Source organism: Gopherus flavomarginatus, chromosome 1 (genome assembly GCF_025201925.1).
Source record: "Gopherus flavomarginatus isolate rGopFla2 chromosome 1, rGopFla2.mat.asm, whole genome shotgun sequence".
Taxonomy (NCBI): Eukaryota; Metazoa; Chordata; order Testudines; family Testudinidae; genus Gopherus; species Gopherus flavomarginatus.
In genome coordinates, this window is record NC_066617.1 from 127,160,921 (window position 1) to 127,188,320 (window position 27,400).

Consider the following 27,400-nt stretch of genomic DNA (forward strand, 5'->3'; position numbering starts at 1 on the left):
AGCACTTGTCTCCAAGCTAGTGGTACAGGAAGTATGCCACCAGACATCTAGGGGTAGCACAGCACTCATACCGACACCTTACAGTGGGGCTACTTACACTACTAAATAGACTTCATGCTGATGGGGTCACAAAATTATGGTTTCAAGGATTAACCTTATGCCCTTTAACCTATTTCTTTGAGATGAAAAATAAAATTGCCTGTGTATAGAAACAAAGAAACTGTTTTTCATACTGTGTAATGGACAACATGTTGATTTGTATTTGTGTAGCCATGTCTTGCCTCTTACACACACATCTCTACTCTTTTATTGGACTCTCTGGAACCACAGACTGCAATCCTGGTGCTTCAGTCTTACTCGTTTGTCCTTCTTGAGTCTTGAAATCTATTCAGTTTACCATGCAGGGTTCTTTCAGATCAGGTCTTAAACTGAGGATGAGCCTTTCCAAGGGGATTATAGCCTCGCTGATTTCAAAGGCAGTTTATGTGGCCAATCCCCTAATCTCCTTTGATAATCTCAGACTGGGGGATCTATCTGACCTGTGTGGGTGTTAAAGGTCTCATGGCATTCTTTGTAAGTAAGGGTCTGCCCTGGTGTCTTTGGCCAAAATTTCTCCCTCACCACAGAAGTGACTGCGTTTCAGTGGTAGGTGACATTTATAAAGCATTTTGAAATAAAAAGTGTTATACAAATGTAAAACATTACTGTTGCTTTTAGACACAGTAAGTGAAAACCCCTGTGTTGGCCAACAAGCCACCTCAATAAAGTAGGTTTGAATGTCAGGGTAGAAGGAGGGGAGGAGTCAATGGAGGCGACACCAAGTACGAGCCCTAGGAGGATTGTAAGGGCGAATACAAATCGAGAGGAATTGCGGCCAGCTGCTGTGGGGGATAGACCGCAGAATCGCACTGTCGCCAGGAAAAGGCAAGTCTACGTGATTGGAGACTCTTTACTGAGAAGAGTAGACAGGCCTGTAACTAGACCTGATCGGGAGAACAGAAGAGTGTGCTGTCTGCCAGGGGCTAAGATACAGGATGTGGACCTGAGGCTGAATACGATCTTAGCGGGAGCGGGAAAGAATCCGTTGATTATCCTTCATGTGGGAACGAATGATACGGCTAGTTACTCGCTGGACTGTATCAAGGAGGACTATGCCAGACTGAGGAAGACGCTCAAAGAAATCGAGGCTCCGGTGATCTTCAGTGGGATTCTGCCGGTTCCTAGAGCGGGGCGACGAAGGAGTGACAAGATTATGGCTATCAACAGATGGCTCAGGGAGTGGTGTTATAAGGAGGGCTTTGGGATGTACGGTCACTGGGAAGCGTTTACGGATAGACAACTGTTCACTCAGGATGGACTTCATCTAAGCAAGGAGGGAAATAGAATTCTAGGTTGGAGGCTCGCTGACCTCATCAAGAGAGCTTTAAACTAGGAAGTTGGGGGAGATGGTTGGGAGATGTTCGGGAGATCTCCACGTGGGAATATGACCTGGAGAAGGAAGTAAACAAAGTGAGAGGGGATACCCTTGCGGTCCCAAGATTTGATCCAAGGAGGAATAGTGGAGTAGAAACCAGAGTAACGGGTGATGCTGGTGGTAGAAGGTCTCTGCACGACGGGGGAAAGAATGTCACTGACGCCAAACGCCGAAAATTAAAAGGTCTGTACACTGATGCGAGGAGCCTAGGTAACAAGATGGAGGAACTGGAGTTACTGGTGCAGGAAGTGAAACCGGATATTATAGGGATAACCGAAACCTGGTGGAATAGTACTCATGACTGGAGCACGGGTATTGAAGGCTATGTGCTGTTTAGAAAAGACAGGAAGAAAGGCAAAGGTGGTGGAGTAGCTGTCATAAACAGATAGCTAAGGGTTAATGTCTCTTTCACCTGAAGCACCTGACCAGAGGACCAATCAGGAAACCGGATTTTTTCAACTTTGGGTGGAGGGAATTGAGTGTCTTTGTCTTTTTTCTTTTGTCTGCCTGCCTGCTTTCTCTGAGCTTTGGAGAAGTAGTTCTATTTTCTAGTCTTCTGTTTCCAAGTGTAAGGACAAAGAGATCAGATAGTAAGTTATATGGTTTCTTTTCTTTGGTATTTGCATGAATATAAGTGCTGGAGTGCTTTGATTTGTATTCTTTTTGAATAAGGCTGTTTATTCAATATTCTTTTAAGAAATTGCCCTGTATTGTGTCATCTTAATACAGAGAGACTATTTGTATTTTTTCTTTCTTTTTTTATATAAAGCTTTCTTTTAAGACCTGTTGGAGTTTTTCTTTACTGCAGGGAAATTGAGTCTGTACTCACCAGGGAATTGGTGGGAGGAAGAAATCAGGGGAGATCTGTGTGTGTTGAAGTGGCTAGCCTGATTTTGCATTCCCTCTGGGTGAAGAGGAAAGTACTTTTTGTTTCCAGGATTGGGAACAGAGAGGGAGATTCACTCTGTTTGGATTCACAGAGCTTGTGTCTGTGTATCTCTCCAGGAGCACCTGGAGGGGGGAAGGGAAAAAGGATTATTTCCCTTTGTTGTGAGACTCAAGGGATTTGGGTCTTGGGGTCCCCAGGGAAGGTTTTTCAGGGGGACCAGAGTGCCCCAAAACACTCTAATTTTTTGGGTGGTGGCAGCAGGTACCAGGTCCAAGCTGGTAACTAAGCTTGGAGGTTTTCATGCTAACCCCCATATTTTGGACGCTAAGGTCCAAATCTGGGACTAAGGTTATTACATGGCGGCAGCTGGTGGGAGATAGACAGAATCCAGAAGCCAGTAGAAATATTATATTTTTCGTTTCTCTGCTAAGGGCTTTTTAGCAGAGAGAAACAAGTTGGTTTTAAAAGGGAACCAGAGAGAAATTTTTTTTTCTGCTCTCTCTGGCAGTTTGTGGCTTGCATGTTAAGCAGAAGTCGTTAAGGACTATTAACAGTCTTTTGTCACACAATAGCCCTCCCATTAGGAGTCAAGTACCAGCACTTATAGGCATGCAAATAAAGTGGTTTTTCTGGTTTCCCTTCATTGAACATTAGCTAGAAAGAGAAAAAGAAAAAAGGCACTGTTGCTAGGCAGACTTCAGGAGGCAACAGAGAACCTGCAGTTCAAAAGATAAACACCGGAGGGCACCCCAACACAAGAAAACAGGAACCATGACTTCTAAGGCAAAAATTGACGCCGAAGAACAAATCAAAGAAGCTGAACACAGGCGAGAGATGGAAAAACACAAACAGCAACTGGAAATAAAACAAAAAGAGATGGAGATGAAAGAAAGAGAAGAACAGATCAAAGAGGCAGCCTACCAAAGAGAACAGGCAGCCTACCAAAGAGAACAGGCAGCCAAAGAGGCAGCCAAGGAGGCAGCACACAGAAGAAAACTAGAAGAAGAAGAGGTGGCCCACCGCCGAGAAATGGAAAACCACCACCGAGAAATGGAAAAACAACAAAAAGAGAATGAAGAGAAGGAAAAACAGAGAAAACATGAACTGGAGTTGGCAAAAGCTGGGCTGCCTGTGCCAGCCAACCCTAACAACCCGGCGCCAAATATTGCTCCACAGCACAGGAAATTTCCCACCTACAAGGCAGGTGATGACACCGAGGCCTTCTTGGAAAATTTTGAAAGAGCCTGTCTTGGGTACAGCATTCCCGAAGACCAGTACATGGTAGAATTGAGGTCACAGCTCAGTGGACCTTTAGCAGAGGTGGCAGCTGAAATGCCTAAGCACCAAATGAATGACTATAAACTTTTTCTAACCAAGGCCAGATACAGGATGGGGATAACCCCAGATCATGCCCGTCGGCGCTTCAGAACCCAAAAGTGGAAACCAGAGGTGTCATTTCCCAAACACGCCTACTACATTGCAAAAAACTATGAGGCCTGGATAACAGGAAACAACATTCAAACCTTGGAAGAACTGAACCTCCTCATACAAATGGAGCAGTTCTTGGATGGTGTTCCTGAAGACATCACACGGTACATACAAGATGGAAACCCCAAGAATATCGCTGAGGCGGGGGAGATTGGAGCCAAATGGATGGAACTGGCAGAAAGCAAGAAAGCTACTGTCAAGGGGAACGATTACCCCAGGGGGCACACAGACCATAAACCCTACAACCGAGGACAGCCAAAGACCCCACATACCACCCAAGTAAAGCCACAGATACCCTACCCTTCAACCTCACCAGTCTCCAGTAACTCACCTCGGCCCAGTGACCCATCAGATGGAAGATGCTTTAAGTGTAATGAACTGGGACATATCAAGGCCAAGTGTCCCAAGAACACCATGCGAGTGCAATTCATTACACCACCATCACACCAAAGATCCCCAGGCCCGGATGCCTCTCAAATACCCTTGGAGCGAAGGGAAAATTTAAGAGTGGGCGGAAAAAAGGTTACTGCGTGGAGAAACACGGGGGCACAAGTGTCAGCTATCCACCAATCCTTCGTTGACCCCAAATTCATCAACCCAAAGGCCAAAGTTACAATTTACTCCTTCATGTCACAAGCTGTAGACTTGCCTACAGCTCAACTGCCTGTCCAGTACAAAGGCTGGTCAGGAATGTGGACTTTTGCAGTCTATGACAATTATCCTATCCCCATGCTACTGGGGGAAGACTTGGCCAACCAGGTGAGGCGGGCCAAGAGAGTGGGAATGGTTACACGTACCCAAACCAGATGGGGAAATACGCTTTTGCGTGGACTACCGTAAGCTAAATGCTGTAACTCGTCCGGACAACTATCCAATGCCACGTACCGATGAGCTATTGGAAAAGTTGGGACGTGCCCAGTTCATCTCTACAATAGACTTAACCAAGGGGTACTGGCCAGTACCGCTAGATGAACCTGCCAAGGAGAGGTCAGCATTCGTCACCCATGCGGGGGTGTATGAATTCAATGTCCTTCCTTTCGGCCTTCGTAATGCACCCGCCACCTTCCAAAGGCTGGTAGATGGTCTACTAGCTGGACTGGGAGAATTTGCAGTTGCCTACCTCGATGATGTGGCCATTTTTTCAGACTCCTGGCCCGAACACCTACTACACCTGGAAAAGGTCTTTGAGCGCATCAGGCAGGCAGGACTAACTGTTAAGGCCAAAAAGTGTCAAATAGGCCAAAACAGAGTGACTTACCTGGGGCACCAGGTGGGTCGAGGAACCATAAACCCCCTACAGGCCAAGGTGGATGCTATCCAAAAGTGGCCTGTCCCAAGGTCAAAGAAACAGGTCCAATCCTTCTTAGGCTTGGCCGGATACTACAGGCGATTTGTACCACACTACAGCCAAATCGCTGCCCCACTGACCGACCTGACCAAAAAGACCCAGCCAAATGCAGTTAAGTGGACTGATGAGTGTCAAAAGGCCTTTACCCAACTTAAGGCAACGCTCATGTCTGACCCTGTGCTCAGGGCCCCGGACTTTGACAAGCCATTCCTAGTAACCACGGATGCATCTGAGCGTGGTATAGGAGCAGTGCTCATGCAGGAAGCAACAGATCACAACTTCCATCCTGTCGTGTTTCTCAGCAAGAAACTGTCTGAGAGGGAAAGTCACTGGTCAGTCAGTGAAAAGGAATGCTATGCCATTGTGTACGCCCTGGAAAAGCTACGCCCATATGTTTGGGGACGGCGGTTCCAACTACAAACTGACCATGCTGCACTAAAGTGGCTTCATACTGCCAAGGGGAACAACAAGAAACTTCTTCGTTGGAGTTTAGCTCTCCAAGATTTTGATTTTGAAATTCAACACATCACAGGAGCTTCTAATAAAGTTGCTGATGCACTCTCCCGTGAGAGTTTCCCAGAATTCAGTAGTTAAAAAGTGTTCTTAAAATGTAGAAGTCTGTTAGTTATATACTTAGGAGTATATGTAAAGGTGTATGTGTTGTATTAATCTGTTTATTTTCAAGTTCTAGAAGGAAATCGCCGCCAGTGAGCTTCCCCACTGTCTGCAATTTGGGGGGCGTGTCATAAACAGATAGCTAAGGGTTAATGTCTCTTTCACCTGAAGCACCTGACCAGAGGACCAATCAGGAAACCGGATTTTTTCAACTTTGGGTGGAGGGAATTGAGTGTCTTTGTCTTTTTTCTTTTGTCTGCCTGCCTGCTTTCTCTGAGCTTTGGAGAAGTAGTTCTATTTTCTAGTCTTCTGTTTCCAAGTGTAAGGACAAAGAGATCAGATAGTAAGTTATATGGTTTCTTTTCTTTGGTATTTGCATGAATATAAGTGCTGGAGTGCTTTGATTTGTATTCTTTTTGAATAAGGCTGTTTATTCAATATTCTTTTAAGAAATTGCCCTGTATTGTGTCATCTTAATACAGAGAGACTATTTGTATTTTTTCTTTCTTTTTTTATATAAAGCTTTCTTTTAAGACCTGTTGGAGTTTTTCTTTACTGCAGGGAAATTGAGTCTGTACTCACCAGGGAATTGGTGGGAGGAAGAAATCAGGGGAGATCTGTGTGTGTTGAAGTGGCTAGCCTGATTTTGCATTCCCTCTGGGTGAAGAGGAAAGTACTTTTTGTTTCCAGGATTGGGAACAGAGAGGGAGATTCACTCTGTTTGGATTCACAGAGCTTGTGTCTGTGTATCTCTCCAGGAGCACCTGGAGGGGGGAAGGGAAAAAGGATTATTTCCCTTTGTTGTGAGACTCAAGGGATTTGGGTCTTGGGGTCCCCAGGGAAGGTTTTTCAGGGGGACCAGAGTGCCCCAAAACACTCTAATTTTTTGGGTGGTGGCAGCAGGTACCAGGTCCAAGCTGGTAACTAAGCTTGGAGGTTTTCATGCTAACCCCCATATTTTGGACGCTAAGGTCCAAATCTGGGACTAAGGTTATTACAGTAGCCTTGTACATCAATGATGAAATTAACTGTAGCGAAATAAGAGGCGATGGAATGGATAAGACAGAGTCTGTCTGGGCAAAAATCACACTGGGTAAAAAAGCAACTAGAGCTTCCCCTGAGATAGTGCTTGGGGTGTGCTATAGACCGCCGGGATCTGATTGGGATATGGATAGAGACCTCTTTAATGTCTTTAATGAAGTAAACACAAAGGGGAAATGTGTGATTATGGGGGACTTCAACTTCCCGGATATAGACTGAAGGACGAGTGCTTGCAAGAATAATAGGGGTCAGATTTTTCTGGATGTGATAGCGGATGGATTTCTTCATCAAGTAGTTAAAGTACCTACGAGAGGAGATGCCATTTTAGATTTGGTGTTGGTGAGCAGTGAGGACCTCGTAGAAGAAATGGTGGTAGGGGACAACCTTGGTTCGAGTGATCATGAGCTGATTCAGTTCAAACTAGATGGAAGGATAAACAAATGTAGATCTGGGATTAGGGTTTTCGACTTCTCGAGGGCTAATTTTAAAGAATTAAGGAAATTAGTTAGGGAAGTGGATTGGACGGAGGAATTAGTGGATTTAAATGCGGAGGAGGCCTGGAATTACTTTAAGTCGCAGCTGCGGAGACTGTCGGAAGCCTGCATCCCAAGAAAGGGGAAAAAAACCATGGGCAGGAGTTGTAGGCCAAACTGGATGAGCAAGCAACTCAGAGAGGGGATTAGACAAAAGCAGAAAGCTTACAGGGAGTGGAAGAAAGGCAGGGTCAGTAAGGAAAGCTACCTTGGTGAGGTCAGAACATGTAGGGATAAAGTGAGGAAGGCTAAAAGCCGCATTGAACTGGACCTCGCAAAGGGAATCAAAACCAATAGTAAAAGGTTCTACAGCCACATAAATAAGAAGAAAACAAAGAAAGAAGAAGTGGGGCCGCTATACACTGAGGATGGAATGGAGGTTAAGGATAACCTAGGAATGGCCCAACATCTAAACAAGTACTTTGCCTCAGTTTTTAATAAGACTAGTGAGGAATCTAGCGATGATGGAGGGATGATAAACGGGAATGTGGATATGGAAGTGGATATTACCGCAACTGAGGTAGAGGCTGTACTTGAACAGCTCAATGGGACGAAGTCGGAGGGCCCGGACAATCTCCATCCGAGGATATTAAAGGAACTGGCGCGTGAAATTGCGAGCCCGTTAGCGAGAATTTTTAAGCAATCGATAAACTCGGGAGTTGTGCCGTATGACTGGAGGATTGCTAATGTAGTTCCTATTTTTAAGAAAGGGAATAAAATTGATCCGGGTAATTATAGGCCTGTTAGCTTGACGTCTGTAGTATGTAAGGTCTTGGAAAAAATTTTAAGGGAGAAAGTAGTTAAGGACATAGAGGTCAATGGTAATTGGGACGAATTGCAACACGGATTTACTAAAGGTAGATCGTGTCAAACCAATCTGATCTCCTTCTTTGAGAAGGTGACGGATTACTTAGATAAAGGAAATGCGGTAGATATAATTTACCTAGATTTCAGTAAGGCGTTCGACACGGTTCCGCATGGGGAACTGTTAGTTAAATTTGGAAAAGATGGGGATGAATATGAAAGTTGTAAGGTGGATAAGGAACTGGTTGAAGGGGAGACTCCAGCGGGTCGTATTGAAAGGTGAACTGTCAGGCTGGAAGGAGGTCACTAGTGGAGTCCCTCAAGGATCGGTTTTGGGACCGATCTTATTTAACCTTTTTATTACTGACCTTGGCACAAAGAGCGGGAATGTGCTAATAAAGTTTGCGGATGATACAAAGCTGGGGGGTATTGCTAACACGGAGAAGGACAGGGATACTATTCAGGAAGATCTGAACCACCTTGTAAACTGGAGTAATAGAAATAGGATGAAATACAATAGTGAAAAGTGCAAGGTCATGCACTTAGGAATTAATAATAAGAATTTTAGATATACATTGGGGGCGCATCAGTTGGAAGCAATGGAGGAGGAGAAGGACCTTGGGGTACTGGTTGATAGCAGGATGACTATGAGTCGCCAATGTGATACGGCTGTTAAAAAAGCAAATGCGATTTTGGGATGCATCAGGCGAGGTATTTCCTGCAAGGATAAGGAGGTGTTAGTACCGTTATACAAGGCGTTGGTGAGACCCCATCTGGAATACTGTGTGCAGTTCTGGTGTCCCATGTTCAAGAAGGATGAATTCAAACTGGAACAGGTTCAGAGACGGGCTACAAGGATGATCCGAGGAATGGAAAAACTGCCTTATGAAAGGAGACGCAAAGAGCTTGGCTTGTTTAGCCTGGCCAAAAGAAGGCTGCGAGGGGATATGCTTGCTCTATATAAATATATCAGGGGGGTTAACGTTAGGGAGGGAGAGGAATTATTTAAGTTTAGTACTAATGTAGGCACGAGGACGAATGGGTATAAACCGGATATTAGGAAGTTTAGACTTGAAATTAGACGAAGGTTTCTAACCATTAGGGGAGTGAAGTTCTGGAACAGCCTTCCGAGGGAAGTAGTGGGGGCAAAAGACTTTTCTGGCTTTAAGACTAAGCTTGATAAGTATATGGAGGGGATGTTATGATAGGATCGTTAATTTGGGCAATTGATCTTGGATTACCACCAGATAGGTCTGCTCAATGGTCTGCGGGGAGATGTTGGATGGGATGGGAACTGAGTTACTGCAGAGAATTCCTTCTTGGGTGCTGGCTGGTGAGTCTTGCCCACATGCTCAGGGTTTAGCTGATCGCCATATTTGGGGTCGGGAAGGAATTTTCCTCCAGGGCGGATTGGCAGGGGCCCTGGAGGTTTTTCGCCTTCCCCTGCAGCGTGGGGCACGGGTTGCTTGCTGGTGAATTCTCTGCAGCTTGAGGTCTTCAAACCAATTTTGAGGATTTCAATAACTCGGTCCTGGGTTAGGGGTTGTTATAAAATTGGATGGGTGGGGTTCTGTGGCCTGCCTTGTGCAGGAGGTCAGACTAGATGATCATATTGGTCCCTTCTGACCTATGAGTCTATGAGTCTATAATCTATAGCAGTGTTTCCCAATTTTTATTCAGCCAAAGGACCCCTTTGGTATCTGACTAAATATCCCAGACCCCTTTCATTTGCAGTACTACTGTAACATCCCTGCCAGAGTGACCTCTCACATATGGTGAGTTGAGGTCACACTGTGCAGAGAACAAAATGGCAGCTGCCACCTGGCAAAATTGCCAGAATGATGATCTGGTGCAATCTGGCCTTGGCACAAGGGCACCTGCATAACCCACAGTGGACCCTAGAAGTCTAAGGACTGCACTTTTGGAAAGACTGATCTATAGTCTATTGCTAAACATTTAGAAAACTCCTAGATTTTCACTGTAATCTGGATTAAGACTGTGATGTATTAAACCAGGAATTATGTAATGAAGCCTTTCACAGCTCTTGAAAATGAAGAGTTAATGGCTGCTGCATTTTGCCTATACGCCATCGCTGAGCTACCATTATGTAACTAATTGTCTTTTAAATGGCTGTGAGATACCTTGAGTAAGAAAGGCACTGCTATTTAAATAAAACTAACAATTTCAATTCTAAATTTCTTTACATGTTTTTTCAATCAGCCTGCAGATTATCATTTGATCAGGGTCACCTTTGAAGTGAGATACATTCCTAGTTCAATAAATGTGTACATTAAAAAGTGTTCTTGAGAAAGCAAATGCACAAGCAAGAATGTGGTTGCATACATAGGGTTACTTTGCTGTGCTATCACTGTGTTCCTAGCAGTAGCCAGACATCAGTAAACCAAAACTGATTTTTCTTCCTTAACATATTGTAATCCAGGATTAAAGTGCACAAATCATTTTGATATCCTTCATTAGAAAGCAGGCAATGGCTTTATAAGCAGCTGAATAGAATCCAGTTTGCTGAGGGGAAAAAAGCTAATTGCAGGGAAGAAACTAAATAATGGATTTAAAACATAGAAGCCTGACACATTCATAATTCAGACTGAAACTCTGGGTTGGTTCTCTGTACTTCACTACACTGTTATGCTTGGTGTGTGCCTTATGGAGATATAAGAAAAATGCATAATGCTGCACTTTACATCCCCTCCAATACTTAAGCAAGTATAAGTACTGCCACCATTTTGATTTGTCCTGAAGGGAAGAATAATTGTCTTGTGAAGCTCCATCACAGCACCATGACATTTGCATTCACATAGGATGATGCATAAAATGATTGTCTTTATTGTAGAGTGAGGTTCTGACAACTTTTTGACAGATAAAAATCCTTGCACATTTTTTTACGGGAATATTAACCCTAGTTTTCTGGACCAATTCTATTAATGGTAACTTCATCCTACCAACTTTGAATTCCCCAGGTATTTTCAATTCAATGCAGTATTTTTATTTCCTGTGCTAAACTGATTGATAGTGCTACTGTGTGCTGTTTAAACGACTGTCACAGCCACCTGTGGGATCAGTTGTATTTCAGAGGCAGATGAAAGGCCTCTTCAACATGTAGTTTAGTTTCCTTCCGAATGAAAGGAAATATGTAATAAGGTTCCAGGATTGTTACTCTGTATGTCACTCTGAAGCCTAGAACGTCTTTTGAGTCAACAAGAAGGATTGGAAACAATTTACAAGCTCGGTTTTGTTCAGAATATCGTCAGGTTCAGTCATCACTGGGCCCTGTGAGAACCAGATGGAATATTGGCATCCTAAGGTTCCATGGCAGTTGGAACATGACAGCTGATCAGAGGAGGTGGGAGTAACAGTTGCATGGGTAACAAACAGGTGGCTATGCCTCCAGCCAAGGGGAAGCTCTGTGCAAAAAATTTGGGGAATATGTTCCCACAGCAACATTGCTCACTAGAACACCATGCATGCCCCCCATCTTTGGCTTTTGCACACACATGACTTTAAGAATTACACCTATGTGAGAGCACAGGCTTTCAGTTACTAGTTATATGTACTATGTTATTGTCATGCACTGCTGCAATGTTAACACATAGCATCGTCATGATACCTTGACTCTGCATTATGATCCACTGTTAAAGTGCTAGGAGGGATCTTAAACCAGTGATAAAGGCTGTTCCCCCCCAGTTTTAATTTATGCCAGGATTGATTGGCTTAGGTTTTAGGGAGCTGCAGTCAACCGCTAAATATCTTGCCTGAGGCCACAGAATGATCAGTGCTAGGGCCAGGAATTGAATTTAGGAGGAGCCCTGGCTGCCAGTACCCTGCTCTAACTACACTTCTTCCTCATTTATTCCTCTCCCCCTCCCCCCATGTGTTTTTTGTGTATAATCTCATGAAGGTGCCTTTAATATTTGGTTTGTAGTGTTGTAACTGTGTTGGTCCCAAGATATGAGAGACAAGGTGGGTGAGGTAATATCTTTGGACCAACTTCTGTTGGTGGAAGAGACAACCTTTCAAGATCCATGGGTCCTACACATGCTTATCACAACATGCAGTGTACCTCATCCAGTGCATCTAAGGCTCCAACAACTATGTAGGTGAAACCAGACAATCACTATGCTCCGGAATGAATGCACACCGAAAAATAAAAGAGGAAAAACACTTTATCATCCATGGGCAAACATTTTTTGCAAAGCGATCATTCCATATCTGACCTCTCAGTCCTCATCCTTAGAGGACTTAGAGGACACCTGCCCAACTCCTTCAAAAGACAAGCTTGGGAATTTAAACTCATAGTTCTACTAGACACTAAAAATCATGGTAACAACAAAGACACTGGGTTTATGGCTCATTACAACAATTTGCAACCTACTTAACCCTTCTTTATCTTAAGATTGCAGAGGTGTTAATCGCTCGCTTTGTTTTAAGTGGTTTCTTGCAACCTATGTTAACCCCTTATGCTTATCAGTCAGTTCCACCTTGTATATAGCTATGACACTCTTACCTTTTCCAAACCCGAAGAGCTCTGTGAAGCCCCAAAATTTGTTTCTTCCACCAAGTGAAGTTGGCTGATAAAATATACTATCTCACCCACCTTGTCTCTCTCATATTTTTTTGTGGTCCTTCTATTGTACTCTGCCCTGGTAATTTGAATAGAAAATACATCCCACTCCACAACTGTTTCTGAACACCTGGAATTTGTAACTTGGAAATTCTGCTTCATATAATAACTACATTATCTTAGTGCTGGATAGTGATGGAGTCTGCTTTTGGGAGTGGGGGTGGGAATCGGACTGCTCATGCTTTGGACTAATTTCCAAGCTTAATTTGCCCTTCTCTTTCCCCTTTTCTTGTCCCTATCCCAAGACCTAACCCCTCCCTAGTTCCCGACAGGCCTCAGGAGTGGCTGCTACAAACAAAGATTGTGTGTGTGTGTTCTTCTCTGTAAAAACTGGCCTTGTTTTCTGTTGCTAGGCTACCCCATTCCAGCTCCCATTGAAGAAATGCTCCGTGGTGGGAAATGGTGGGATTCTGAAGAAGAGTGGCTGTGGCAGACAAATAGATCAAGCAGATTTTGTCATGCGGTAAGACAGAACCCTGCTGCAGCACTGCCTCCTCCCCCAGCCTTGCTAAGTCTCTGACCTTTCAAAGCTGTTTGTTTGTGATTAATCAGTTGTAACTTACCTTTTTTTCTTTTTCAGGATGATTTACACAAGTGATTTGGGGGGAGGGGAGAGTGACCAGATGTCCCGATTTTATACCGACAGTCCTGATTTTTGTGTCTTTTTTTTAGATAGGCTTAGATTACTCCCCACCCCCGTCCCAATTTTTCACATTTTCTGTCTGGTCACCCTAGGGGAGGGCAGCAGTGGCAGACTTATAGGCCCTCTCTGGCTATGCAGAAGCTATCTCTGGGAGATTTACAGATGGATGAATTAGGCCGCATTAGACATTAGCCTGACAAACACAGTGGCAGTGAGAGAGAAAGCTGCCTTTTTCTTTTGCTTTCTAATTACATTAGGCAGGGTCTGATCCTACTAGGTGCTGAATGTCCTCTTTTGAAACTCATATCCTCATCCCCACCCATTCAAGTCAATCTGAGCAGATAGCACTTGACAGGGAGAGACCCATAAATGAGACAGAGCAGCCTAAAATGTTTTTCCTGTGATTTTTTTCTCCCCTAAGATTCAGTTCTGAGCATATGAAAATAGAGCAGACTTCTTCCCTTGACACAGTTTTCTTTAAACTCCCCTCGTTCTCTTTTTTGCTCCTGCCTTTCTGAAGGTATTAGGATCTGTCAAGCAGGACATTGTGCTTTCTTGATTGAATTTGGCACTATCTAGATCTGCACTCTAGATATTGGAGGGGGGAAAGAAATTAGTTCCTCTTTGTTAAACATGAACAAGAAAAATGTTGTAGGGGGGAGGGGAGGAGGAAGGAAAGCTAAGCATTTCATTTCTCATCTCTATAGGAGTTTCTCATGGCTTTGAAATGGATGCAAAATTAACTCCCACTTCTAAGAGTTCCCTAATCAGATTTTGATGGCTTATTATAAAACTGTACTAATTTGTGAAAAAACAAACATTGTTACCATAATTCTGGTTTGCACCCAAGAGACCAAGTACCTTCCTTAATAGAACAGAGAAGTAAACCACAGACAAAGGCAATATGTACTGTACACTTAAAATATATACAGGAAAAAAATAGGCATGGAGGGAGACAGTGCAGTGGTTGCTCTTAAAACATTTAAACTTTTCATTTGCAACTAGATAACATTATTGCAGTATTTCCTAACGTTCCTTATACTTAGTTTATGGAATACCTAAGGAGTGCTTCAGTAAGGAAAATTAATTACAAAGACAATTAGAACATTTTTAAGGGCATCTCTTTTAGACTGATAGGAAAACATTTCCCGATACCAAACGGGGAACTTGGCCATAGGCTATTTTAGTGTATTGTGAGTTGGACAGAAGTGGTAGGGGGAAATCCTGCAAAGTCTAGCAGCTGATTGCAAGCAGGATTGCATTAGTCATATACTGTCATATTTATGGGGAAAAGTTTAAGATCTTTTAAGTATACTAAATAATATACAGGTGATGAAATGCTTTTTGTTAGCAGGTGGAGTAAGTTAGATTTAATTGGCCTTTTCCATATCTAATTGCTATAATTAAAAATATATATATATTTTACTTGGTAATGACTCCCAAAAATTACGTGAAGTTGCTTCAGCTTGCTATTAAGAGATCTTTGTGCAGCTTCCTTTAAAATATCTCTTCAATTCCATCAAATATTACACCAATTTTAAACAAGTTGCAGTTTTTCCTCGTTCAAAATGTCTTTATTTTAAATTTATTCAGTTGCTATCCACCTCCTATAAGCTCTGTCACAAGATTACAATTATATGCTTTGATATATTGTAATCACTGAAGTTAGTTAATTACACAGTAATGTGGAAAATGTAGGAGTTTAAACTCGTTCAGTTGCTTGAATACTAAATAATGTTGCAGTAATACAAAGATTGCATGAGACGGCAGATCTCAGTCTTTAAGATGTAGCCCACTACAGCTAAAACTCAAAAGTATTTGGCAAATCACCTTCATAACTGTACTTAGGGTAGTCATAATGGATCCTATTTTGACAATATACCTTAAACCAGTGTTTCTCAACATTTTTGAGTTTGCCACCCCTTATTTGAAGACCAGATTTTTGTGACATGACCTTAAGTTTACTGTAAGAGTAAGACTAGAAATTATATCAGTGATAACAATAAGCTTATATAATTTATTTGTGTTTGTGTTTTGAGATGTTGACAGAGAGTACTTGACCTTGAAGGGAAAGTGTGCATGGCAGCAGAAGGGGAGTGAGGTGGTTTGGTGGTGTGTTTTTTTTTTTCCTTTAGATTGAAATAAAATGTTCAATGCACCACGATCACTTTTGTAGCCGCTTCAGGGGGTCATGACCTACCAGCTGAGAATCACTGCTTTAAACCAACCCAGGTGCCAGCTCCTGGTGGCTTTTGTTTCACTAGTGCAGAGGTCGGCAATCTTTCAGAGGTGGTGTGCTGAATCTTCATTTATTCACTCTAATTTAAGGTTTCGCATGTCAGTAATACATTTTAGCATTTTTAGAAGCTCTCTTCCTATGAGTCTATAATATATAACTAAACTATTGTTATATGTAAAGTAAATAAGGTTTTTAACATGTTTAAGAAGCTTCATTTAAAATTAAATTAAAATGCAGAGCCCCCTGGACCGGTGTCCAGGACCTGGGTAGTGTGAGTGCCACTGAAAATCAGCTTGCGTGCTGCCTTCAGCACACGTGCCATAGGTTGTCTACCCCTGCACTAGTGACTAGTGTTATGTGTACTACAGTTGGGGACCAGTGCATTAGAATAAAGAACATATATGAACCTTTTCAAACACATTTTTCATTTTAAAATTCAGATTTGTTCTTTTGACCTCCAGCCAGATTGACAGCATATTTATCCCCTACAGATATACAGATTATACACCATTGTGCTTGTCTATCACATCAGCTTGCTATTGCCCATCTACATTCATAATAATTATATTGTTTCCCCTCAATATGGTTCTTTGCTGGTTTGAGTGATGTGTAAGCATCTTGATCATAAAGCCAATCAATCACCAGTTTCCTGTTCTTGCTTTATGATGCTGCTTAGTAGCCTGAAAATAGGGAAACACCCTGAAAGTCTTTTGGGAAAGTAATCATGATTGTGCCTGTCCTCTGCATGGTCACTCAAAGAGGGAAAATGGGTTAAATGATCTCTTGCAAGGACTGAAGACAATCATTGTTCTTCATTTGATTTATCTAAAGGATGAAGTAGTGGGCATGGCCACACGATAAAAATAAATTCGCTAAGCACTGTGTGCATTTGGTATTTGCTACATTTCCCATCCCCAGCTAAATGTGGTGCTTATTAAAGAATTGTAGATGGAACCAAATATACTGCACCAATTTCTGTGCAACCCTTTCTACTCCCTTCTTCAACTCTGCCTATGCACCTGAAGCCCGATTTGCAAGTCAGTTACTTAGCGTGTCCAAAAGTGAGCCCACCAATTGAGTTTATCTCAGCTGGTTTTGTAATAAGAACTGTCCCCTGGCAGGGTCCACCTACAATGGTTCCTCCAGGAGCATAAGACTATATAGTACCATATAGTATCATAAACTACCATTAGGGATGCAAGTTTATTACAGTGGTGAAAATTTCTTGGATACTGTGCTTTTCCTGTTTGTTTCCATGATTTTAAAAACTCATCCTGCAGCAGTGGCTCCTGCTCTGTGGGGTTGAGCTTCGCTCCCTGCTCCATATGTTGTGATCTGGTGTGAAGGGTCACAGCAGCTCTTAGGTCTGGCCCAGCTGCCCCTCCATCATGACAGCAGGAGGGGAATGGCACCAAGCCAAATTTGAAAGATTAGCGCTTATGACCTGGCGCTTGGGGTCACAGTGCCACTCAGGTTTGGCCTTGCTGCTCCTCCATCTGTTTAATAATTGAAAGGCAAAAAGACCATGCATTAAAAACAAGAATTTTAAAGATTAGTGAATCCTCTAGTCCAGTCTAAAGAATTACACCCAGTGCCTTTCTATGGCCAATGCACCCATCTAGATTTTGGAGTATAGAGAACAAATATGGTAAGAAGAATTACCAGTAAGATATGGAAAGAGTGACTTCTTTGTGGGATAAGCATAGTACAGTTCTTACTGCCTTGGGTAGTTTTATGTTTTCTCTTGGTTCACCAGCTATCTATAGAGCATGAGGGTCTCAGCTGTGAAACAGGTACCACCTCATAGGCAACTCTGCATGTTGATCACATTTTTTCTATTGCCTTGTTTTCAGTGAGAAGATGCAACAGATTCCAGTGTATTCAAATCCATATTGCTTTGAGGCCAACAGTCAGAGGATTTATATAAGCTCTTGGCCTCAAGAAATTCTTTTCTCTCCCTTCCTCTGCCCAAGACCAAAAGATTCATTAAATGACTAATAAGTGGTTGTGGTATAATTAAAAATGCATGCTTCTTGCTAGTATGAAACTTTCACTTCACAGTCTGTCCAACACCTGTCTGGGACTTGGCATTGTGCAAACCAGCCTAAAAAATAATTGAAAAAAGCAAAGTGGCTTCTGCTGACCAGCTGGCTTCTTGCTGAATTTCCAGCCGGGTCCTCAGCCAATTTCTTAATATTCCATGCTGTAGCACAAGCTGGGAGAGAGATTTACTGATGAAGGGAACTTGATTTTAAATGATGCATCTGGGGCTGGCTTATAAAAGCAGACGTATTTATTCATATGTTTGAGTGATAAAGTTATGGCGATGCAGTTATAAAGGACAATGATTAAAGCAAGCATTGAGAGAGAGTGTACCTTGATTCAGTGAAAACTTGCCTGTGCATGTGTGTTTAAATATAAAAATACTGAGACTTATCCTCTCAAATGCAAAAAGTCCATTAGCCAGATTGCCAATCTGTTTTATTTTCCTGTAACGACAGATGACTAGGTTTCCAGGAAACTGGAGCAATCTGTTTCTTTTGATGTGCTTAATGCTCAGTTGCGGCTCCGTTTTGCCACCCTTACTCACGCTGAGTAATTACCTTACTTTTCAAGCGGTCCCCTTGCTCTGTCTAAGATATTATGCAATATCAATGAGAGTGGCAGAACTTAACCTGATGGAGGGATCTCACGCAATTTGAAAGTGACTTGCTGCACCCAACCTGAGAGTGAGAACTCTGTTTTTCTCCGACAATTATTAGCTCTGGTACTAAAATGTCTCCAAGTCACCTTCTGTTTACTTGACTTCTGTCATCATTATATAATCCAAAATCCACATTCCCCAGATTCCGTTGCAAGACAGAAATCTAAGCAAATATTTATCTTGTTGCTAATGATGCTTTCCTCATAGTTAGGATTTCATTTTATTCAGGTGTTAAATTTGCACTCTGTCATCATACAAAATGCATAGCAGCTGCACAGAAAAATGTTTAACAGAAAATAAAAGGAGATAACATTTTTTTCATTGCTGATGGTCCTAGCATCTATTAATATGTTACCAGATCTTCTGAGAGCACCACTACAGAGTGTTGAAAGTGACTTGATTTTCTACATTTGTTGGGATTTTGTTGAGTGATGAAATAATAACTAAGGGGTATTAGTTTGTTTACAAGGATGTATGTATATTTTATGAAAAATTAAGAAACCCGCCACCCCGAAATCCCAAGATTTTTCATGTAATTAAAAAGTTCATGAAATTTTGCATTTCACACTTTCTCTCTTTTTATGCCCCTCTACTTCCCACTTCAAAAAAGTGGAAGACAGAGTGGGATTTTCCTACTGGTTTTGACATTGAAAGTTTTGAAACATTTTTAAAAAAAATGTTTATTGAAATTCTTTGTTTGGAATTGACAAATGTTGACAGAGAAATTTTTCCAAGAAAAATGTTGTTGTTGTTGTTCCTCCTTTTTTAATGAGAAAACAATTATCAAAACAGACAAAAACCCAGCCAGCTCAAGGGTCAATCTTCCCCTTTTCTTCTTTTTAAGAATTGCAACCATGAAAAAGAGAACAATAGTGACACATGGCTCTCTACAAAAGATAGATACTATCTTTTCGCATTGGAATTTTCTGACAGCATGAATATAAACCCATGCTTCTGATGGCTTGTATCTGAATTTATGCAAATATATGCAAATTTGCATCATCCTGTTTTTGTTAGAGGATGTTGGCAGATTTGCATTAGTAATAACTATGCTTGAAATTGCACAGAAACAATGATGTGTAATGTGCACACAAATATATCCTCCCACCCACCAACTCTGGACATAACACAGTGCACACATGGTCAGTATGGATTGCAGAAGGGGCCAGCAGCAGTACTTGCTCCTCGTTATAAGGGGTTGGGGCTGTTCATTGAATGCAGTGAAAACACTTGCCAAGGGCAGCAGTCAGACTGCGATGGTAATAGCATCCCTTGTTACTTGGCCCTGATTGACACTACAATGAATGCGTACTACAGCATACAACCTTTCAGACTGGAAATAAGATGCAAAATTTTTCACACAAATTGTGGAGCAATTTACCAAGGATCCTGTGGATTATTCATCATTGGCAAATTTTAACTCAAGATTGGATGTTTTTCTAAGAGATGCTCTAGCTCAAACAGGAATTATTTCAGGAAAGTTCTATGGCCTGTGTTATTCTGGAGGTCTTACTAGATGACCCTTCTGGTCTTTAGAATCTGTGACCATTACAGCATTAATCCTTTCTATGGTATTGCTAGAAATTGGCACAGAAACTGAGCTCATTCCGTTCCCTATTCTCCCAAATTCCCACCTTTTACTGAGGCAGGATATAGGCCCCATGCAATTTGAATCTAGTTGATACCTGGAATGAGCAACCAGTGTTCATTGCAGGTACATGACACACCTATTGCCTGGAAATAGCGCACAAAGGAACAGATTGGTGGAGCACTCTTTTGTATCTGGTCAGGCCTATAAACACAGGACATCCAAGAAAGGGGAGCTAAAGAGAGTTGGGGAAGAGTACAGTGCCACATAAAAGGTAGATTTTCACAGGAGCAAGAGGATCTGAATTGGGCCAAAGAAATCTGTGTTATCCTGGTAACAGGAGAAAAGGAAATGAATATGAAATGATGTTGCTGTCTATGCTGGAGCCTACCCTGCTTGACTTTTGAGTCCTCATAGCCACTGGGTTGAGTGCAGTTGCCCGTGTAGGTTAAAACAACCAGAGGCTGTTTTACTTTTTGCTTGGCTCGTACCTCTTCTGAGCACGCACTTTTGGGGGGAGCATAAAAAGCAGGGCTATTACACTTGGCCATGCCCCCTTTCCTTCCTTTAGATCAGGAGTTCTCTAAATATTTCAGGCTATGACAACCTTCCCCCAAAAGAAGTGACTACCGCCCCCTCACCCCCACATACCAGACCACCCTTACTTCTGCACTGCTGCTGTCAGCGGCACTGTCTTCAGAGCTGAGTGCCTGGCCAGCAGCCACTACCCTATGGCCATCCAGCTCTGAAGGCAGCAGAGAAGTAAGGGTGGCAATACTGTAACCCCCTTAAAATAGGCTTGCAACCCCCTTTTGGGTCAGGACCCCCAGCTTGAGAAATGCTGCCTTAGATCATATTCTGTTTGTCTATGCTGCAGTTTCAGTGAGTGAAGCAGGCAAGGGACCTGGTTCTGCACAAAATGTATTTATTGGGAGTATAACAATGTATGGGTGTCAGTGCATTTTGGCCTACATTTAGCATTATTTCCACTTTCCACCTCTTCATTGTGGAGCAGTTGGGTCTAGTTTCAGTGACAGTAGTTTCTGTCACATTGTTTCTCTCAGTCTTCCCCCTTGCCCATCTTCTTTCCTAAAAATGACCTGCAAAGTAGAGTAGTGTACTTAACGTCTTCCGCAGCCAGGTTGTGGGAGGCATTCAAACACCGAAATTCATATTAAGTAACCACTAAAAAATATTTTTTTCCTCCACCTTTGGAGTCCAGTTGGTACTTTCTGTTCCACTGAAGAGATTTCAGACTGTGACATCAAAAATACCAAAAGCTTCATAGTTTGCAAGATATGTAGTCCATGATGGTTGTGATGTCACAGAATGATGGATTCTGGGACACAGTCAACCAACAAGGAGAAGTACAGAGGGGAATGGGATTTTAAAAAGGTTAATTGAAATGTATTTCTGTGCATAATGTATCCTTTTGCCTATAGCCTATTAGCAGGGACATTCGATATATAAATCTAGGCACTTTTCATTATTTGCTTCAGAGTTTACTATCAATACACTTATATAGAACCATCTCTTCAAAAGTGCATAATTTTGCACTTACCTACATTTTAGTGCAAAAATACCTGTTGTAGATACACATATTGGGAGAGTTTGATGCTTAAATAAAGTGTAAGCAATTCTGAAGATTTAGCTCATAATCAGTTTGTCATTTGGCCCAGTATTAGTATTGCAAATTTTCTGTCAGCTTGCATGACCTTATGTGCAAACTGGATTCCTACAACATAAAAAGTCTGAAACTGGAACATGACAAAAATCTTTGTCTTTGTTTCTGCAGATGCAACCTTCCTCCTCTGTCAAGTGAATACAGCAAGGATGTTGGATCCAAGACCCAGCTGGTGACGGCTAATCCCAGTATAATTGAGAAAAGGTAGAAAGCACATTCTTTCTTGTTCAGCAAGGAGAAGGTTTCATGTATATCATAGATGTTGATGTGACAGAGTTATGTTCCTTAAATATTTTCAATATGAGGTTCTCTAGCCTAGGAATAGTTCTGTGAGGAATACATATTCGTGTCCCCACTTTAACAGATGAGGAATTTTAGGCACAGAGATGAAGGTGACTTGCTCCAAGTCAGCAAGCCAGAGGCAGAACCAGGAATAGAACCCCAAATTCCTGATTCACTTTACAATGTATGAGCATAGGGGTGCAAACACTCAGGGCCAGAACAAGGCCACATTCTGATTAGGACTCTTTATGATGTCATCGTTGTGTATCTACTTGGTGCATAACTGGAATCTCATTCATCAAAAGTAGATGAAAGTCACTTTGCCATATTATGAGCCTAGTCTTGCCCCATTTAAGTAATGGAAGTTTTACATTGTCTAATCCCATTCATTCCCTCATCCCCATTTACCAATGGGAGTGGGATTAAGCCCTATTTTAAATGGATGAAACAAAAGAAGTAGGAGTAAACACAGTTCCTTCGTGTTTTCCTTCTACCCTCTTAATACATGGGTTTATGGGGTTTATCCTTTAAAATGTTGCAGGCTTTGGCTTTAATGGCACTCTGTAATGTCTTTCCACTCTCTGGCTCTGCAGGAGAGGGGCTCCCTCCTGTGGTCCTCCTAAGACACATTGGATAGTCTTTCCGTGGTATCTAATCAAACTGTCCTAGACAATGGGACAGATTCTCAGTTGATGTAAAGCAATATAGCTCCAATGAAGTCAAGGGACCTATGCTGACTTACAGCATCCGAACATTAGGCCTTACATGCGCTATTGATGGTTTCTGCAAGCCAGTCGAGCTTTGAAATCAAAACATTGCTATTGAACCATGAAGCGCTCAAGAGTTAGGAAGTAACAAAGTTAATATTGCAAGTGCATACTTGACTCTGCACCCTTTTGTATGTGCAGTGCTCTGTAATTTTTACTTCAATTTCACGACCACATACTACTATTAACATTCAATATAACATCACACATTTTTTTTCAGCTTTAGTTACCTAGGGACAGTTTCTTACAGTATCACCTACTGCTCTGTGAGTGCCAAACAATCAGAGAAAGTCATTTATACTGTATGGCAAGGACACAATGAACATTACTTATACAACCTATATGTGACTCAACTGATAGTCAGAATTTGCTGGCATATTGACCACCTCAATTAACAGCTAAGTTAGCTTTGTAATTAACTGGCTGTCTTGCACCTAAAGATGCTGCACTCCTTGTTGCAAAGAAAATACGTAGTAAATGGATGCTAACAAAAATGAATACCCAGCTATGGATGATCTTGTGATAAAGGTACGGGAAAGGGTCTCAGGAGACCTATGCTGAATTCTTATCCCTGCCACAGATTTCCTGGGTGACTTTGGGCAAATCATTTACCTAAGAGAAGTTAACTTATCAGATACTATGTCTGTGGCGTAAAGATATAGTAAACCATTCTGATAATACATTACTTTTATTCAGTTTTTAATTGTAGCATTTCAAGATTCCACACGTGTATCTAGGGTTGTGTGATCTTCTGTTAGTGGAACAGTAGCATCTAATTTATGACTGTTGCAAAGCAGGCACAGAAAAGAGCAGGATTAAGTCTGTCCGTGGAATTTCCTGATTTAGGGGTTATTTTAATGTAGTTTTTGGATGAATAAACACATGTATTTTATGTGTATGTATGTCTCACACACGTTTTAATTAGGGGGTTTGATAGCTATCATAATAGTAATCACCAGTGCAAAAGGCATTGCTTTTTTTTAATGCAAATTTTTGTCTTAGCAAATTCATCACTATTGCCCATATGTACTGTTTTTCATTGTCACTTTTCATTGTCATTTTCTCACGTTTTCATTTTGCTGGCAAACTGTAGCAGGAAAACTTGTTTCCCACTGTCTCCTCCAGAGGCTGTATTGAAGAGACAGCTGGCAAAACCAAACAAAATCTTAGTAACATACCTTGCTGCATGATTTCCCATATTAGGTGTGTGAAACAGGAAGGTTTTCATGTTTTGGAATGCTTTGGAAAAAAATTGTCATTTCTCCCTCCCCCACATCCTCCTCTCATTGTCTTATTGTAGGGCTTGATTCTGCAATGTGCTGAGAGCTCTGGCCTCAATTCAAAGAAATGCTATATCAGTCTTACCATGGAGTCACAGAGAGTCTCCTTAGACCAGTGGTGGGCAACCTGTGGACTGCAGGCCGGCCGCTGGTGGGCCACCAGACTATTTGTTTACATTTGCATGGCTGCCCGCAGCTCCCAGTGGCCTCGGTTCGCAATTCCCGGCCAATGGTAGCTGCGGGAAGTGGCGGCCAGGCCCACACTGCATATGGGCCGCAGATTGCCCACCACTGCCTTAGACTTTTCAGCCTGTCTTGCTACGCAGACAAACCGGACTTTGTGATAAAAGGTTATTTAAACCAAAAATCACACCACATTTAGGTAGCTTCCAGTCCCAAGAGACCAGTCACTTATCTAGAGTACCAGTTAATCTGGAGTCTTACACCAAAGACAATGCTGGCAGCCAATTCTGTAGTAAACTAACTAAGGTTTATTAGTTAAGAAAAGGAAAGGAGAATTATCATTATTATTGCTACTATATTATAATGGGATACAGATAAGTGAAAAGAATGCAAGAAACATCCCACTAGTTTTCATGAAGTTTAAACATCAAATACTCTTATACATTTAATAATCACTTTGATCTATTCTAATACACAAGTGAATTGACCTGGGGCTCTGGCATGAGCTGTCACAGTATGTTAAGAAAAAAAAACTCTAGGGTTGATCCTGAAAAATAGACAAATAAGCCCTTATATCTGTCCCAGGGAAACTGGTAGAAATTATAACAAAATGTAGAATTAAAAACCTGGAAGGTCATGGTAGGGTAACCAGTACATTTTCTGCAAAGGAAAGTCCTCAAATGGATCGATAGAGTAGGTGATTAAGGAAAACCAGATGATATAATCTATTTAAACTTTCAAAAGGCCTTTGACAAAATACCTCACAACAGGCTACTAAGGGAACTAAGTGGTCATGGGGCTAAAGACAAAGTATAGTTATGGATCCAGAACTGGGTAGGAGACAGGCAACAAACAGTTGGATTTGAATGGTCAATTTTTATCATGGCAAAAGGTGAACAGTGAGGTGCTTCAAGATTCTGCATGAGTGCTTGTGTTTAATAATTCATGATTTCACCCCCCAAAAAATAATAAAAATCTCATTTTGAAAACTTCAGAATATGTATTTTGTTTGTTTTTTTTCCAGAAACGCATTTCAATCAGCTCTACCTGTAATTTTTTTTTACTGTGCCCTAAAAGGTCATTGGAAAAAATGTTATGAAATTTATTGCAGGCATAATTGTGTTTTATACTCCTTACAAACTGAAAGAATTAAAAACCCACACACTCTCTTTTTCAATCTCTGGTAGCAAGCACATCAGAGTAACATTATATATTATAGACATAAACATATGCCTGATGAAGATTAATTTTTCTTCAATTGCACTTTTCTTTTTCTGAGTTAATTAAATCTGAATCTAATTCGCGTGAAAATGAGGAACTTAATAACATGTGAGCCTATCATACCCTTTAATGGAAAAAACAACTGGAGGAGTTGCGGTGGGCAAGAAAATCTTACAATATTCCCTTAACAAAGGAAACTAACAAAACTAATTTCCTCCTGATTCATTCACTTGGTGGTGGGTTTGGCCTTCCTTCTCAGACAAACAGTGGATTCAGTCCCTGAAATCTGCAGATCTCTAGTACCTTCAGGAGAGGCAGGGTCATCAGCGCATAGGTTCTGTGCCCTCTCTGGGGTTTCCTCAGCCCTAATCCTGCTCACTCTCTATATCTGACCTATCAGTCCTCATCCTCAAAGGAAACCTGCACAACACTTTCAAAAGACGAGCACAGGAGCTTAAATTCATATCTTTGCTAGACACTTGAAATCATGGACTGAATAGAGATGCTAGATTTAAGGCCTATTACGAGAATCTATAAGCCACTAACAACTGCTGCCCTCCAGTTGCCTTTTGCCCACCTTTCATTCCCCCCTATGACTGTAGGGGTGCTAATGGGCCACTTTACCTTGAATGGTCCCTTCAAATATGTGTTAACTGCTTATGCTAAACAATCTGTTCCACCTTGTATTTAGCTGTGATGCTCAGGGTATGCCACACAGCAATAAGAACAAGGAGTACTTGTGGCACCTTAGAGACTAACAAATTTATTTGGGCATAAGCTTTCATGGGCTAAAGCGCACTTCATCGGATGCATGCAGTGGAAAATACACTAGGAAGATATATATACATACACAGAGAACATGAAAAAATGGGTATTGCCATACCAACTCTAAGGAGACTAATCAATAGTCCACGAAAGCTTATGCCCAAATAAATTTGTTAGTCTGTAAGGTGCCACAAGTACTCCTGTTCTTTTTGCTGATACAGACTAACATGGTTACCACTCTGAAACCTACACAGCAATGTAAGCCTGCAGTTTGTGAGACTTGAATCAGCTGACAGGTGTCAGGGAACCCTGTGCTTGAGCATCTACACTGCATTTTAACCCTAGATTAAGGATTTTCTGACCCATGCTTGAACCTAGGGCTCTGGTGTACACATTGCAGTGCACAGACCCAAGTCAAAGTAACCCTATCCCAGAGTGGCTAGCAGCCCCCACCTCTGAGTGTTTTAGGCCTACAACTGCACAGTTTGACAAGTCTACCATCCAATCTGAGAATTTGGCTCTCCACCTCTAGGCTGAGTCTCAATGGCAGGGAAATGCCCATGTGCCCTTGTTTTGAGGATAATTAGGACATCAGTAGAGCCCTGCGTAGGTACAAAATTTGTATCTGCATCCGATCTGCAAAAATGATCCGCAGATGCGGATGTCTGCAAATATAAAGCAGATATGCACATATGCGCAGAGCTCTAGACATCAGTCTCCAGCGCTGTCAACTATTAAAATGAAACTTTGCAATGCTTTTTTAAAATGGGGTGTTCGATGAAGGTGTTTTTTTGGGCTGTTTTTGTATTGATTTTTGCCTGTCTGTTTTGAAGTTTGATATAAAACGTAGGTTTCAGAGGAAAACCCCCACCCCTCGCTTGCTGCCACTGGCTGTGGAGCAGTGAAGTGCCTCTGCAGATAAGAGATCCCTGGGAGGCAGTGGGGAAGTTTTGGGTCTGGCTCCCACTCACTACCCTCACAGTGCATGCTGGCCAGGTGCCTCAGCACATGTAGCCGCTGAAGGGGGAGGTGACCCAGGAGCAAGGGAGAGAGAGTGCAGCAGGACCAAATGGTTGCCCTGCGGGAGGGGGAGTGGCCAGGTGTTGGGAGTCATCCCTCAACAAACTGTTCTGAGTCGGGAGCTGCAGGGCCGTGGCTTAGTCCCCACTCTGTTCTCAGGTTCTTCCACCCCCTCCCATTGTGGTGCTTCCTG

The 27,400-nt window shown here is 42.1% G+C and overlaps 1 protein-coding gene across 1 annotated transcript in view; it reads left to right on the plus strand.

Annotated features, from left to right (window-relative positions):
* Positions 1–27,400, plus strand: part of ST8SIA1 (ST8 alpha-N-acetyl-neuraminide alpha-2,8-sialyltransferase 1) — a 187,863-nt gene that overhangs the window by 102,371 nt on the left and 58,092 nt on the right. The window contains exons 3-4 of the mRNA XM_050969133.1: positions 13,185–13,294; positions 21,801–21,893. Of these exons, the coding sequence (XP_050825090.1) occupies positions 13,185–13,294; positions 21,801–21,893 (203 nt within the window). The remainder of the gene's footprint in view (positions 1–13,184; positions 13,295–21,800; positions 21,894–27,400) is intronic.